The following is a 16,531-nucleotide window of genomic DNA, read 5'->3' as shown; positions in this document are numbered from 1 at the left end:
AAACTGAACAGGCGAGCGAAGAGACAATATGTGAATGAAAAAATTATACTCTTTCTGACGACAGATCCACACAAATGGCATTCGTCAGCAAAAAGACTCGCTGGTAAAACGACACCCAGTGACTTAAGGGTATTGAAAGAGGATGGTACCTTGTTAGCGGCTGCAGAATTGAACTCCTTTTTGTTGGCATCTGTACTACCTTTCCGTCAATCACCAGTTCAGAAATCCAGTCTCTCATTACTGAAGCAGACATTGATGATTTAAGTGAAATTTCCGAGTTTGCCGTTTACAAGGAACTTCAGAAGCTGAATAGGAACCGTGCGTCAACCCTGGCGAGCTTCCTTTAAAGTTGTTACGTGAATTCGCTATTTTTCTTACCAAGCCTCTCTCCTCCATTATTAACCACTGTTTCCAAGAGCAAGTGTTCCCTAGTGCTTGGAAGAGAGCGTACGTTCGCGTCATACACAAAGTGAAAGGTCCCAAAGATTGCTTGTCGATCGTCAAGTCATTATCTATGGACAGACCCTCCTGCAGCCAAATATGTCACTTGATTTCGACACCGCGATAATCCTAGGGCTTGCAACACGAAGCGAGCAAGTAAGTAAGATCGGCTTCAAATCTTTCACTTTAATACTATATCGTTTCAAACTATAGAAGATTGCATCTGATCTTGATCTTAGTTGATCCTACATAATCTGGGATAAATATAAAGACAAAACCTGGAATAATTGATATAATTACGTCAAAACAATTTAAAATAAATCAGATAAAATATAGGAGATCGAAGCAATCAAAGCTTCAGATGAGTCAACTGAGAGCACAAGTTGCATTTGAGTACGTCTTACAGAAGGAACAGTAGAATATAGAGTGCCATCAGATTTAGACTTCTGTTCCGTTTTGTCCATTGCCATTACAGTCACTGTTTAGCTCCCGATATCGGCCCGTTTTGAATACCTGGAAATAATTAATCTAAATAATAAAGCCGAGTCTTTGGGCTGGAGAAACCACTTTCTTAAACAAAAAAGAAATAATCTGTTAGAACATAATAAACTCGGAATTGTTCCGAAATATTTGGAAATACTTATGCATAGTAGTAGTTTGACCTAAAAAAAACTGCTAATGGAGCAGGAATCTGGTGGACGTCGCAAGGTTCCATCGGTTCCAAATCCTTTGAGTGCTATACAAAATCGTCTGAAGATAAACAAAGGTTATTGGCAGTTGCAATGTTACACATAGACAATTTATGTTTGTATCATGGGTTAACCATTCGGACAACCGATATCTATCTGATTGACAAGGCTGATAAAATATTTTACATGAAATGATTGCACCAGAAAAAAATGTTTCCTTTTAAAAAGAACAGTCCTACGATATTACAATTCAATTTATTATTTTTACAGAAAAACACTTCTAATTGTGAGTTACCCCCCCCTCTACTGAGATTACGTTCCCCAAACTTGAAACGAATAAACGGTATCTACAGTGTCATTAGAACATTTTCTGGGGGGGGGGGCAAGTATTACCAGGAGCTTTGTTTTTGTCAGGATTTAAATAGGATTGTTTCTAAACGAAAAGCAGATCGCCCCCAAACGGGGTGGAGAAAGACAATTAGAAATTATTCAAAAGAAACTGGAACTTCATGGGAGGGAGTTAAGAGCAAAGCTTTGATCAAACTGGATTGGAGGATCAGTGTGCACAGCTGTGTTGGCCTTAGGCGGCTTAGTATTGCAGCGAGTTATTAGTAATAGTGGCATTTCTTATTTTCCTTTTTGATTTGCTTTATAAATGTCTTCTTTTCTTCCAGGGGGAGAGAGGGGAAGGCAGCTCCCTGGCCCCTTCCTGGTGGTGCGCATAAACTCTATATTGAAAATAGCTAAGTAATTGAATATAACAAAATTATTTAGTCTTATTTGAAGAAAACATAGGTGCACATCTAAGTTTAAGTTTAAGATGCATCAGAAGGGTTCCCGAGAGATGAGGGGAAGCGAGGGCGATAAAGATACATTTTAAAACCAAATTTCTGGTGTTTTTAGCTCTGGTGGTCTGGAGATATTTCCAGATTCCTTGCATGAAGGTTTCGTATCAAAATTCTAAAGTAGATTTTTAAAATGCTGCAAGAACAAACCTTGCATAGGGGTAGAATTAGCGGAAGCAAGATTAAACGCACAAAAATTCATTAAAATGGAGAGCAATCTGTCTATCTGAATTAGCACATCAAGTTATCATGGGACTCATGATGGTAAGACAATTAACTTTATTGTTAATGTTATTGTAAATCAAAGACTGACAGAATCGATACAAGACGCCAGAGTGTATAGGAGAGCATTATTGATATTAAAAGTACAGATTACTATCTAGTAGAATTCAGGGCTAAATTAAAGTTCAAATTTATGAGGGGTAGCTGCTTTATAAACTGTCACGAAGTTGATACAATCCATGATAAGAATCTGAGAAAAATACTCCAAGGACAGTTAACACATAAACCTGGAGTCCAGAATTTGATAATGCAGAAAATAGATGGAACGATTTTGGGAAAATGGCTTGTGAAGTAGAACAAGATTTCCAAGGGAAGAAAGTTAGAAAAGTGGCGGGGCATATTAACGAAAAAGTAAGTTTCGTAAAATAGAGCAGTATTTGCGTAAGAAGTTTCTGCGCGATAAGATTTTGTGATCATGTAATTGTGATTGTGTAATTGATTTTTCCCAGGTTTATCCATTCATTGAGCCAAAATTACTACATTACTTAAGACTTTTTTAGAGGACCTAAGCTTGCTTAAAAAACGGGAAAATTACCGGTTTTTTTTCAACAATGTTCAACCAATTTCGACACATTTTTAATCTAAAAATCCTATATATTAAATGTCAAAACTTGAATTCTAGAAACGGATAGAACTAAATTTCAGCTAGAGAGTGTAAGTAAAATTTTCGTCTTTCGTCAATATATTAAGGGTAGGAGAGCAGAAAAATAATACACGGAAACTTGGACAAGAAATAAAAGCCTTGAAGGGCGTATTAGGACAATGTGAAATGTGCGACAACAATAAAATTGCTGAGAATCGGAAGATACAGCATGATCGTGGGTTATTGTTTTGAGATGTTAAGACACAGAAAGGAAGTAGAAAGTCTGGACTTAGTCCCAGCTCAAAATGAAACAAGTCCTAACTTAAGATTACGAAGTTAGAGACAAGATGCTAAAAATTACGAATTCAATTTTTGTTCAAGGGGAAGTATCTTGCGATTTTAGGATGCCGTTAATTACTTTTAAATTAATTAAATCTCGAGGTCAGGGGTTCGAGTCCTGCTGTCGCTGGTTGTTTTGTTTGGAACGGGGGTCACTGGTGTGACCTGTAAGCTCAGCCGGACTCCACACAGCTGTAAATGGATACCTGGAGAAATCTGGGGGAAAACACGGGAAGCGCCAGATGATTTGCACCCAACCATGCATTACACTCCCGGCCAGAGGCATCGAATCAGGAGATCGGTATCTGCGCAAAGCAGATAATTGGTCAGCATGCGAAAAAGTTTTTAAGTTTAAATAGTTAATTACACCCTTCATAGGAAAGGTCATAGGAGTGAGTGCATTAATCACAGAGGCATTAGCTTGATTTCTGTCGAAAGAACATTGCATAAAATGAATATACTGGTTAAACTTTAAGACCCTATACTACTACTACTGCTAACAACTTACCGCAGCGCCAAGCGGCCTGGGGCTAACGCAGCTGCCACGCTCCTCCTCCACCCCAACATATTGAGATCCTAAGCTAGATACCGTCGATCAGATTTTAAGAGAAGAATAGAGGAGTTTTAGGAAGGAGAGAGGATGCACTGGCTGAATTTTAACGTTTAGATTAACGAGTGAGAAATGTGTCAATTGATAGACCTCTCAAGTCTTCAGTTTTAAAGATTATGAGCGAGCATTTGATTCAACTGATGGAAAAGCATTACTGAAGGTCTTATCCATATATGACATGTTGAAGTACTTAATAGTATGTACAAGAATAATATTACTGTAGTTAAGTTGGGAAGCGAGGTTAGTAGTTGGAATCAGAAGTTAAGCCCGGTTGAGTCGAGTCCTCGTTTATATGGATTATTTTTGATGGATTCTACCCTAAAACATATAGCAAAAGCAATGTGAGAACAAGGTATCAAAAGAGAAAGGTAAAATCCTCTTGAACTTGGATTTTGCAGATAATTTTAGCGTTATGTCATAGAATAAGATGCCAGGGAAAGTAATGAATTTTTGGATGTTTGGGAATTCAGAATATACGGTAGATTAAACAATTAATGTTAAGAAGACGAGTCACTTAAACAAGGTATGAATGAGGACGAAGAGGTGATGTTAGATACAGGGGCTTAATTTGCTATGGAGCAGGGGGGCAACTGGCCCCTACAGACCAGAGTTTGCCCCTCCCCAGCTGAAATTTAGTTTCTGCAAAAGACTTGTCAAAACTAAGATAAGCCTGCATAATTCAAACATCTTGAGAAACAGGTCAGTTTTCCTTAGTATATATTTGCCCTTAGAGTACTATATGGCTCATTTTTCATTTTCACTGTCATTTACACTTGATTTAGGAAAATTGGCTCCAATCCCCCCCCCCCCGCAGGACTTTGACTAAATTACGCCACTGGTTAGAAAATCAGAAGATAGCATAGGTAGATTACTTCACTTAAGTAGGTAGCGTTGTTATGAAAGATGTGGTAAAGACGTGAAAAGTAGAATATACAAGGCACAGGGTGTTTTTCCACAGCTGAAAAACGTTTGGAAGAATATGAGGATAAGTCTAAGATTACAGCAAGTCACAGTAATGACAGTGTACAAGCATAGCTCCGAAACGTAGGCCCTTTGAAAGACCGAGGAAAATCTGTTAAGCGTTATTGTTTAAAAACAGCTTTTACGTACTCGTTTTGATGGCCGAATGTCAAATCATAAGCTGTACATAAAGGGGGTTTGATTCTAACTTCAGTCATATAATAAAGAAATATTAAGGTGTTTAGTACACGTTTTACGGACGACAGCCGTAAAACGCCAAAACTCGTCTACTGGGTAACATAATAACTAACTGAACCACTCAGAGGCCACATTGACAGTGTCCATAAAAACAAACAGTATATAAAAGTTCAAAATGGTTCTTTGCTACTGCTGAGAAGCTGTATTCCCTCCAAATGTGATTTTAAGATAATTTAAGGTAAGTTTTGGGCTACGGTAAGGTAAGGTAAGTTTAAGGATTTGACCCTTCACTTAAAAACTAAGCTAACTATGGTTTTTAATGTACTAAGCAATACACACTAGAAACAAAAATATCAAATCAACGTCTATCAACATCAGTTGCCGACTGATAAACTAAACATGTGATTTGGTGTAAACTTTTCTAGAAGGGGCCATTGTAGATCAAAGTATCATTTCTTACTAGAAAAAAACAGAACTGATGATTATTGGGATGAAAATCAGATAATTTCGAATCGCCGATTAATTCTAATTGCATGTAAATTATAAAAAAGAAAATACTCCTGACTACCTCGCTAATTCGTTCATCACTTCCTCTGGAATGTTTTGCTGCAATAAGAGAGTGCGCCCCTTGTAGCTCACGTCTGAGTTTTGATTCAACTTGAGATCTTCTTACCAAATCCTCTTGAGCATCTAGTAGTTTCTGACGGGTCAGGTCCAGATTCTGGACTAACTGGTCCCTGAAAATAGTCCCAAAAGATATAAATAGCTTTTTATTCAACTGAAAAGATCCTTGCGGATCAATATTAAGAGGGATGAATAAATTTTTTTTTTTTTAATGTGATATTCGGCAATGTAAGTAGTTAATCAGAATCAAGTTTTTCTCACTATCAAGCTTTCGTAAAACTTAGCGTGAAGACAAAAGAAATAATACAGGTGTAGATGATAGCTAAAAACACCCACGAAAATCGACAAAATATTGCGACATACTTCAGCCTTCAAAAGAATACCCCCCCCCCCTGATACTAAGGTATCTAAAGGACAATTGACTCCCACAAGATAACGCAGTAGCTAAAATTTTGCACTGGGCAGATTCTATTGCATACTTAGACAACACTTTATGGTTCAATGCGATAATCTCAAATTAAATCTTTTTAACCTTTTTCTTCAAAATTACCGCCTTTTTAAACTCGTCATAACGAACAAATTCATAAACCCAAATCGAGATGAATAATAATGATTGGATTGACATACCCCCAGCTACTCAGACCAAACTTTCTCTGATATTATACTAAAAAAAAATATTGATGAGAACAAATCCACTGACCGGGGACAGGCAAATTTTCCATGACTCAAAGCCTTTATTCTGGAAATGCAAGGGAAGAAAAAAAATAAAGAGTGAGAGATGAAAACCAACTTTTAAAAAATAAAACTCAGTTCTAGAAAGAAGGACACCTTGTTTTAAGCGTACAAAAAGTGAAATAAGAGCGTTAAAAGAAAAATTCTTGATAAATTTGTATTTCAATAAACGGTAAAAATAGTGTCAAGTTTCAGAAAACAAATGTCTAGCATTTCAAAGAAATCCCACTTAGAGCCTTATGACGCCATCTTTGAAGCTGAGAATATTTAGATGGCGTTTAACGACCAAGAAAGTTAGCCCATTATATGAGTAAAAACTCACAAATATACCCACTGTCTGTCGATAAGATAAATACATACGTGAGGGAGATGATTTATGATTCAATAACGTTGGAATCAACAACGATAACAAGTCATAAATATTGCCGAATACATGTTTACTCCGTGGCTACCTGTTATTCAAAGTTAAGGGGTTTTTAGTGCAACCTTGATTGGATTTCCGAAAACTATCATAGGGGATTAAATTTGAATAAAAAAGAAAAAAATTAAAGAACTAAAGCTTGTGGACTCAATAGCTAGGAGAGCCTTGCTCCGCCCTATACCCCTCAAGCAGCTTAATAACTATGTTTCAGAAAATATTTAAATGCTTCAGAAGTAGTTACAATTTATTAGGTAAATTTGGTTAAGACTACTGGTTTGGTTCATTCTCTATTTTTTATTCTCATTTCCTACATAATTTATTTTAGTGTTATTCATATTTGTATTTTATTTGTCTACATTTTTAAATATGGATTTAGGTGACAAGTTATAAGTTAATCTTGTATAATTTATTATATTTGTGTTGTATATATATTATAATTGCTGTTTGACATGGCAAACTTGTATTATTTGATTTCTGTTTTTTTTTAACGCAGGGAATAGCTGCACGTGGATATCCCCCAATCAACAGCAAGATAAGTGATAATTGGTCAAGTTCAGTGAATATTGACCAAAGTGACATCCAAGCAAGCTAGTGATTACATAAGGCACATAATAACTGAGTGATACGAACACATACAGGGTTGCCACCCTGACCTGGAAGAATTTACTAAATCGGAGAGGAAAAATTTTGTAGATCGCATCTGTTTTTACTAAATGTTCAAAAAATTTTTTTGCACGCGCACCATCAACCATTGACTTTTACTATAGGAGGATAATCAATACGATTTTTCCAATCTTTTTTCTTTTTTTTTTCTCTTTTCCTCTTTTCTTTCGTTTTCATACTATGATTGAAAATTCCGGAATCTCGAAACCCAAAAAATGTTACAAGTTCTAAAAATAGAGCTTACAAGAAGCAAAATAGAGCTTGGAACTTACAAGTTCTAAAAATAGAGCTTAAAATGCCTAAAATTCAAGCCACAATGACATATAAAATTTAATGGTATCAACGAATGGGGGCCATTCGTTGAACAAAAGGAGTGTTCAACGGAGTCTTGAGGAAATGGGGGACAAGTTCAAAAATTCTTTTTTTTTGAATATACATATATATATATATATATATATATATATATATATATATATATATATATATATATATATTTATAATGTTACATTTCTACTTACTTTTAATTTCTCTCAGCAGGCTCCTTTTTCCTCAATAAAAATTTTCAAATTGAGGAGATTCACCTAAACACCTTGGGTGGTTGGCTTTCGTTTTGATTCCAATAGATTCCCAATCATCACAAATCAAAGTGTCATTATAGCTTCATTTTTAGTTGGTAAGATTTGATACACAGAAAGCTGATTTTGTCGACCTTTAAACGCCGGAAGTGAAGTGTCTGTTTATGAAAATAGGTGACTGCTTGTCTGTCTCTAAGACAGACAAGTAAAATTGTAGATTGTAAAATAGACAAGCAAAAATTGTCATATATTTACGATAATTTTTTCCCTGAATTCATGGAAAATAAAAAACGTTTTGTTACCTATAAATCATGACTTTTTACTAGTTTTTACTAGATTTCGGGAAATTTACTAGATCCTCTAAATTTACTATATTTTTTTTTTTTTACTAGATCTAGTAAAATCCTACTGACGGTGGCAACCCTGAACACGTATGACCTATTGATCGAACGTGTCAAACCCCAAACGACAAGAGTCGCTACAATTATTTACATTATAACATACTATGCTTATATATAAAAATGTTATTAAGAATGTATATAATTCAACCGTTTAAGATTAGGAACTTCGGACAAAGCATTTAGAAGCCTTTGTCCGAGAGGACGAGGGTTCGAATCCTAGTGTACCCACTTATTTGGTTTGGGACGGGGGTCAGTGGCGTGACTCTGTAAGCTCAGCCAGAGTCGAACCAGCTGTAAATGAGTACCAGGAGAAATCTGGGGAAGGTAAACAGGAAGGGTGTGCGAAAGCACAGGATGGTTGGCACCCAACCCCTATTGCACTTCCTGGCTGTAGGGCCAAGAAACGGAAATCAGCACCGCGGGTAGGGACTGTAAAGTCCAATGCCGTATTGTTTACTTTACTTGATTTTATTTACATATCTAGGAGACACACAGCTTTACAAGTTTTATATTTCCTTAGGTCTATAGTTATCTTAAAAGACACTACGAGGGTCGATATGTGTTTTTTTTTGTTTCAGACAGTTGGATTGTCAAGCCCTTTTATCAATTTTAGAGACTGTATTGACTGTTTTACAGATATTCTGTTTAGTTCTCGGTTCTTATTCAAATCATTCAAAAAACCTTTTCTCTTCTTTTTCTTTTGTGAATGAGGAAAATATGGTCCTTTTATTATTCTCTTTATGCAAAAGCACCTATAGCTCATTGGTCTATTTTCATCGTATTTGTAAAAAAAGTCCATTGTCATAATATTAATAAAAGCAAATTCATAATTTCATCAATTTTAACACTTCAGTTTCATCCCCTGTGAAAAATTTCAATTAATTAACTTAGTTGATGTATGTTCGCAATATTTTACTAAAAAGAAAAAGAAACAACAAATAAAGGTTTCAATACTTAATCAAAGCACTCAACTTGTAGCTACACCACGCGACATCTTTACCCGAACTAAAATAGATATTTGTCCTTTTTTTCAAAAGGTAGTTTTTTTCTCTCTCTCTTTTCTTATTCAGTCACCAAGACAGCCCATTACATAATACTCCGTAGAAAAAAGAAGAGCATACTCTGTTCGTCAGGGCCAGCGAGTGGTAATCAAATTGATTCTGATTACAGTATATTTCATATAATGTCACATTTTCCTAAAGAGCCTCCGGAGTCACATGGCCAATATCGACTTATTTTTTATTAACGAGAAAAATAGGAGTAAGAGTTAATTTTAATAAGAAGGAATAGTAATAATATTCAGCCAAAAATTAGGTACCTTACGTGAAAGTAAGAATAGCCCTAGAATCCTGACAACTCCCCAGCCCTGGTAGTTGAGAAAAACAAACCTTTCAAGTACAACTGCATCTTTTTTTGCTCCTAGCTCACTGTGAGTAAACGCTACCCCTTTCAGGAATTTGTCAATTAGCATTTCTAGCTTCTGGACACTAGAAGCCACTGAAACCTCGGGTGTAGAGCTGTTCCCAGATTCTTGACCCTCGGGCGGATTCCTTTGAAGATCTGAGACAGATGATCTGCTAGTCGCTCTGGACGAACAACGCGATTCTGCTTCCTAATTACAATGTCATTGTATTACAAAAAGAGGAAAAAGTTCATAAAACAAAATATAGTAATTAAGATATCGCTTAAAGAGATAGTAATTCACAAAAATTTGGACGGTGAAGGAGAAACGACAAATAGTGACAAGAAAAACAACCTGATAACTATGCAATACGACTAAGACGATTATAAGCCTTGAAGTAAAATGAACTAACATTCTAGGTGAAAAATTGCCGTAACATAACGATTGATGTCCACAGTATATTAACATTGCATAAATCCTACCTTGGATTGAGTCGATATTTAATTTAAACTTTTTTATCGATATTGTGCTATTATTAAACTTATTTTCTTTTTATTAAAAACTCACAGTACAGTTAAACTAATTTGGCACTAAACTGCATTTTTAGCCTAAAAATAAATAAGAGAAAAGCTGGACTGGGTTAATTATCTTAACCAAGCATACTGCTGTGAAACATCATTATTTTGGCTTATAATTGGATTGGCAGTTGTCTGTGATAAGTCCAGCAGTTCAATGAATTCTTGAAGTCTCTTGAAGAAAGTGAAAACGAAACAAATACTTTTTTTTTTTTTACAAAATAAAGTATTTGAACAAAAATTACGTTTTTGACAAGGAAATAAAATTTTGTATTCATTTTTTTTTGTAAACCGATGCTGTAAATACAGTAAAATTCAAATTTGTTTTCAGAGAAAATCTTATTATCAATTAGCAACACAATATATGGTTAACAATGGAAATGAATATTTAGTAAATAAGCATTCAGTGAATTCATATTTTCAGGAGATTCATTCATGAAAATAATCAAATCCATTATTGTACCAGTAACTGGTGCTCTTTTTCTTCGGACTTTCTTATAAGCAATATGTGAACGAAAGTTTTAATAAAACAAACTGAAAAACATGGGCATCATTATAAACTCAACGACGTCAAAACATCTGTGGATAATCTAATTGGGCTAGTGTTTGGTAAAGAAATCGCATAACCGGATCCGTCAATTACAATTAAAATCATTATAGTAACCAAAACCTTCGACTTTAATTTTCTTTTTGCGCTAGTTGATTTTAAACTTGCAAGAACTATAGATGTTAATTCTAATTCGGTACCAGTCACCCTAATTGGACGATCAGGGCCACTCCTCCTCCTAGCACATGCGTAAGAGTTCGGTATATTGTTCTATCGGGTGCGGTACGTGATAACTGGGCTAACTTGACGTTCTCGAAATCGAAGTTCTCGGTCCATCGTTCTCAATTAATTAGAGAAAGTTGATTTCCAATGTTTATAATTCCATTTCTTTGGAAATGATGGTAAATTAAATTATAAGTTTCACGGTACAATCAGTATAGGCAACAGATTAGTAAGTTAAATTTCCGAAGCGGGTCAATAATCCTCCTCAGGTCTCGCTAGGTCTTGCTTATGTTCCGCTCGCTTCTTTAATTTTTACATGAAACTCAAACCCATTCAAAAAAAAAACTTGGCTCCTATGAAATCACACTTGCAATCGCAGATCTGTTTAAAATTCCACTGCCTGTCTGTTCGAATATAATCTGATAAAACAACACGTATTAAATCCAAACTCGACTATTTTCACAAAAAGAAGGGTTTTCCATGATGCTGTGGTCTTTTTTTTAGTTTTTAAGAAACCGAATAACAATCTATCTTATATTAGCTATATACTGAGGGAGCTTAGCAGGATCTCTAGCAGAAACCTTAAACTTAATTAGAATTACTATCTATATAGTCACGAGTGATTCCACAAGCTGCCAGAACGGTATTTTTATTAAGATTCTAGCCATCCTCAGCCAGAAAAGTTTGGTGTAAGTCTTCAGTTCTGGCAGTTACTTCATGGATATGATGTTTATACACCTGTAACAGAAGATAAAAGATACAGCACCCTATGACAAGGCCGTACCCAGGATTTTTTTTTTGAAGTGGGTTTTACTTAAAGATTTTTTTCTTTGAAAAAAAAAATCCTTTGAAATCCCCCCCCTCTGGGTACGGCATCGCCCTATGACCATACAGACATAATCACAGAAAAACCACAATTTAGGAGGAATAGGGGTTTCCCTCCGCAATATTTGGTGCGGATGGGTATTTCCGAAGTTCTAAGCTTTCTGAAAGTTGTCTGCTTCAACACACTTCTATTGTAGTTATAATAATTGATTTATGTCAATAGTTCAAAAGGTGAACAAAACACTTAAGGTTATCATATAGCCTTGGTTTCATAACTAAGTGTGATAGGATCATAACAAGTGTCTTGCAAATGATGAGGGAAGATTTCATTTTTATCAAGAATCTTGAAGCGTCTGTTATCTAGCTGATTAAAAAAGATAAATTAAGACTAAAGGCAAGGACATTCAAAAGTATTCAACTTTGTCAAATTGCATATGTCAGCTATCTTTCGCTGGAATAGCAAAAGAGCTCAAGACACTTTTTCGATAAACATAGACAACTAAAATCTAAAGAAAATGGTGATATAACTAAAGTTATTAGTAGAAGAAACAATAACAAAAATGATGGATCTCTTTTATAGAAAATTGGATGAATAGAGGAAAAAAAAGAAAGCCTACATCTCTGTAAATACTCATTTAACTAAGTAGAGATGGGAGTTCTGCACACCCCCAGTTATGGTTTTTGTCAATTATTTCAATCTATCTTACTTAATACAACCGGTAAGTGTCCGTAATACCCAATCAGTCCCTATTCTGAAAACAGTGACGAGATCTTATTTTCTGGATTGCGTAATACCCGAAAAAGTTTTAGACTCTTTCAGTTGGTTTTGAATAACCAAACAAACTATAAATATTTTTTCATGCCTGAAGGCAAGCGAGTGTTACATACAGTTTAAATTGATTGTATAAATAGCCGTAGTAGTCATTAAAAGTTGAAAAATTTTGTACGCAGCATCTACCCAACACAGCACATGGGGAGGATTTAAAAATTTTACACAGTCCTCACAAAACAGTATAACGTACAGTATTTTTCTTTTCAATCCTTCGTTCGATAGGCTTTTTAGCTTGAAAAAAAGTATAGCCATTTTAAATTGAATCCTCAAACAAATGTCTACATACAAATTTTAAGCTGTTTTCCTGTATGTTGTTCTTGTTATAGAAATCTGTCACAGTTTGTTCAAGCCTGCTTGACAAGGCGTATAAGTTACGAATCACTACAGCATCACCATCTACTGGACGAGTTAATGACTGATTTTGTTGTAAACTTGAGAGTTCTTCCCTAGAAGAAAAATACAATAATAATTTCTTTCAAATATAAACTAGATATATATGTATATAAAAAACAATCATAAGTCAATACAGCTGCAGTATTCAGAAGGCACTCCCACAGTATTAACCGGGCTGCAATTTCTAAATCCATCCCCCTGAATTAGCTTACTCGATCGGTTGACTTCATAGCTTGTCAGTATACTCGCGTTTTTTCTCTTTTTTTTCTTTATAAATTCTGCATTTCTCTTCTTCTTGCATGAGTATAGTTAAGGAATAATAGGGGAGGGGAGGAAGTTTGGCCTGAAACTTTAATTTTTTTTTTGTTTTTTTTTACAACTTCCTCCCTCAGAACATCACCTTATGCAGATACATGCAGCTGAGACTCTAGGCAGGCTGGCGTGCCTTTCCAACAACTAACAAACAAGTATTTATCCAATAAGAGAGTCATACTTACTCCCGCCATTTACCCGTGCGTGCAGCCATTTAAACATTTGCCTCTCAATTACTTGGACTATCTGTCTCGGCTTTTTCTTTCTACAATTAGCCACGTCTTGATGCCTACTGCAAAATACTTGATTTTCCCCAGGCCGTTAACATATGTGAACCTATGCGGTAACACTTATACATAGGGAAAAGTGGTCGCACCTCACATTTACATAAAAATGAAGGACCGTGACCTGAAAGCACACTCTGTTGTGCGTTTTAGGTAGTTTTTCAAAAAATCCGTCCGATTGTCCCCTCCCCAGAAAAACGATTCTTTTGGTTGACTACATCGATATGTTCGGTCATTATCAAAAGTAAGAAAAATATCAGATTAAGTTAATGCTTAATATAAACAGAATTAAAAATTTTACTCTGTCATTACGCATTTAGGATTATGGAAGTAAAATCGAAATCAATCTTGATATAATCACATACTTCATCTGTTACACTTGTCGACAAGGCTTTTTCATAAGAAAATTGAATAGTGATTTCACCAGAAACCTGAATTTTTTACTTTGCATTTAAATACGTAGTCAAAATTTGGCGTTAAGATAATAGCATCACTAAGCAAAAAAAAAGAAAAGAAAAACGAAAAAAATTAATAAACTAAATTAAAAAACTAAGAAAAAAATAAATTCCCTTTCATCCTGTTTGGAAGTGTGTTGCGTCACAAGTTTTCGCGCGTTTCCACCACTGTTGTTATGTCTGGAACATAGCTCGGCGCCAGAAGAGTCGAGGAAAAAGTTTTTTTCGATATTTAATGTGCGCATTCTTTTTTGGGTCCATTCTTTGAATTAAATCGAAGTGGAAGCAAAGAACTTCTATACTTCCTTCTATGATAGAAGGATATAATAACATTGTGTATGTTGTATCTTAGTGTTTTCCCCACGCCCAAAATGTCTGTAAATCATCCAGTTAATTTCTGCTATATTTGTGTTGAGCTGATTTCCAAGTCTCAGAGGTAAAATCTTGAAAGGTGTTATGAACTTTAATTTGGCTGTCAAGTTGTTAATTTTGATAAAAGCTGAGCACAAAATGCCTGACTGGGTAGAAAAATGGTACACATCATGCGTCATTTGCAGTTCCCATGATCTGGAACCAAGGCATGAAATTTATAATGGACGTTCCTTCATTCTCGTAATGGAGCTGAAGGACAATTCAAAAGATTTTTTAGACAAACAAATTAACAGAGATTTTGTTTGACAAATATTACAGAAAACACTATTAAAACGAAATATTTTAGTTAAGCGTCCGAATTTGCTATCTGCAATGACACCTGTCTTACACAACAAAAGCTTTCCTGCACAAGTATATGCGAATACCTCAAGTGATAACTATGATTCTGACCTAACTCAAACTCAAGATGATTCAGATGATAATAAATAATGTTCCCACATATTAAGCCCGTATCTGTTCACCATAAATATACTTTCCCAACCCACTAGACGTTAATCGCCTGACCAGGAATTTAAATTTGTCCAAGCGACGACTTGAAGTTTAACTTTCAGATTCAAAGAGTGGAATTTACTCCAAAAGGATGTAAGGATATGTAGCTATCGTAGTCGCCATAGTATTTTCAACGACTGCTCCTTTGAAGAAAATGGTAACTTAGAAGACCACACTACCTTTTTTTGACGATAAACAAAAGCTCGAATAGAAATAAATCCTTTTATTAGACAGTGATAATAACATTCACAAAATATACTGGATATTTCGATCACATGTACAGTGACTAGAAATAAAAGACAGAAATACTGTCTTTTATTAGACAATATTTTTGCTGATGACGGTCACTGTACATGTGATCGAAATATCAATTATATTTTTTGTGAATGTTATTATCACTGTCTAATATAAGAATTTATCCCTGTTCGAACTGCTGTTTATTGAAGAAAATGGCACTTTAATTTATAGTGATATTTATTTTGTTACGGATACTTCGCCACATGAGCGGCAATCGTTCGTAGACTGCTACATATTATGAGACTCGTGCTGCTACATATTGTGAAACTCGTCCTGCTACATACTGTGAGACTCGTGCTGCTACATATTGTGAGACCCGTGCTGCTACATACTGTGAGACTCGTGCTGCTACATAGTGTGAGACTCGTGCTGCTACATATTGTGAGACTCGTGCTGCTAAATATTGTGAGACTCGTGCAGCTACATATTGTGAGACACGTCCTGCTACATACTGTGAGACTCGTGCTGCTACATATTGTGCGACCCATGCTGCTACATACAGCGAGACTCGTGCTGCTACATATTGTGAGACTCGTGCTGCTACATATTGTGAGACTCGTGCTGCTACATATTGTGAGACTCGTGCTGCTAAATATTGTGAGACCCGTGCTGCTACATACTGTGAGACTCGTGCTGCTACATATTGTGAGACTCGTGCTGCTACATATTGTGAGACTCATGCTGCTACATATTGTGAGACTCGTGCTGCTAAATATTGTGAGACTCGTGCAGCTACATATTATGAGACTCGTGCTGCTACATATTGTGAGACCCATGCTGCTACATACAGCGAGACTCGTGCTGCTACATATTGTGAGACTCGTGCTGCTACATATTGTGAGACTCGTGCTGCTACATATTGTGAGACTCGTGCTGCTAAATATTGTGAGACCCGTGCTGCTACATACTGTGAGACTCGTGCTGATACATATTGTGAGACTCGTGCGGCTACATATTGCCAATGAAATTCTACCAATGCCTGTAGCGCACCGCTGGTATGAAAGAGACATATTGAAATATGAAACTAGTTTTAGAGAAATTACAATGTGGAAATATGAACATAATTATTTGTGGTGATTTAAAGGTCATTGCTTTATTGCTTG

At 35.7% G+C, this 16,531-nt stretch overlaps 1 protein-coding gene across 2 annotated transcripts in view; it reads right to left on the bottom strand.

Annotated features, from left to right (window-relative positions):
* Positions 1-719: 719 nt before the first annotated feature.
* corn (microtubule-binding protein cornetto) overlaps positions 720-16,531 on the bottom strand; it is a 159,153-nt gene continuing 143,341 nt past the window's right edge. For both annotated transcript variants that reach the window (XM_089102892.1, XM_089102893.1), the window contains exons 6-9: positions 13,053-13,212; positions 9,752-9,975; positions 5,516-5,684; positions 720-954 (exon numbers count right to left, since the gene is read on the bottom strand). In XM_089102892.1, coding sequence (XP_088959018.1) covers positions 880-954; positions 5,516-5,684; positions 9,752-9,975; positions 13,053-13,212 — 628 coding nt within the window. In that variant the 3' untranslated portion in view covers positions 720-879. The remainder of the gene's footprint in view (positions 955-5,515; positions 5,685-9,751; positions 9,976-13,052; positions 13,213-16,531) is intronic.

The sequence above is a fragment of the Artemia sp. Qi Xiang Cuo genome, chromosome 17, assembly GCF_049724085.1.
Source record: "Artemia sp. Qi Xiang Cuo chromosome 17, ASM4972408v1, whole genome shotgun sequence".
Taxonomy (NCBI): Eukaryota; Metazoa; Arthropoda; class Branchiopoda; order Anostraca; family Artemiidae; genus Artemia; species Artemia sp. Qi Xiang Cuo.
This window is presented reverse-complemented; position numbering and strand designations above follow the sequence as displayed.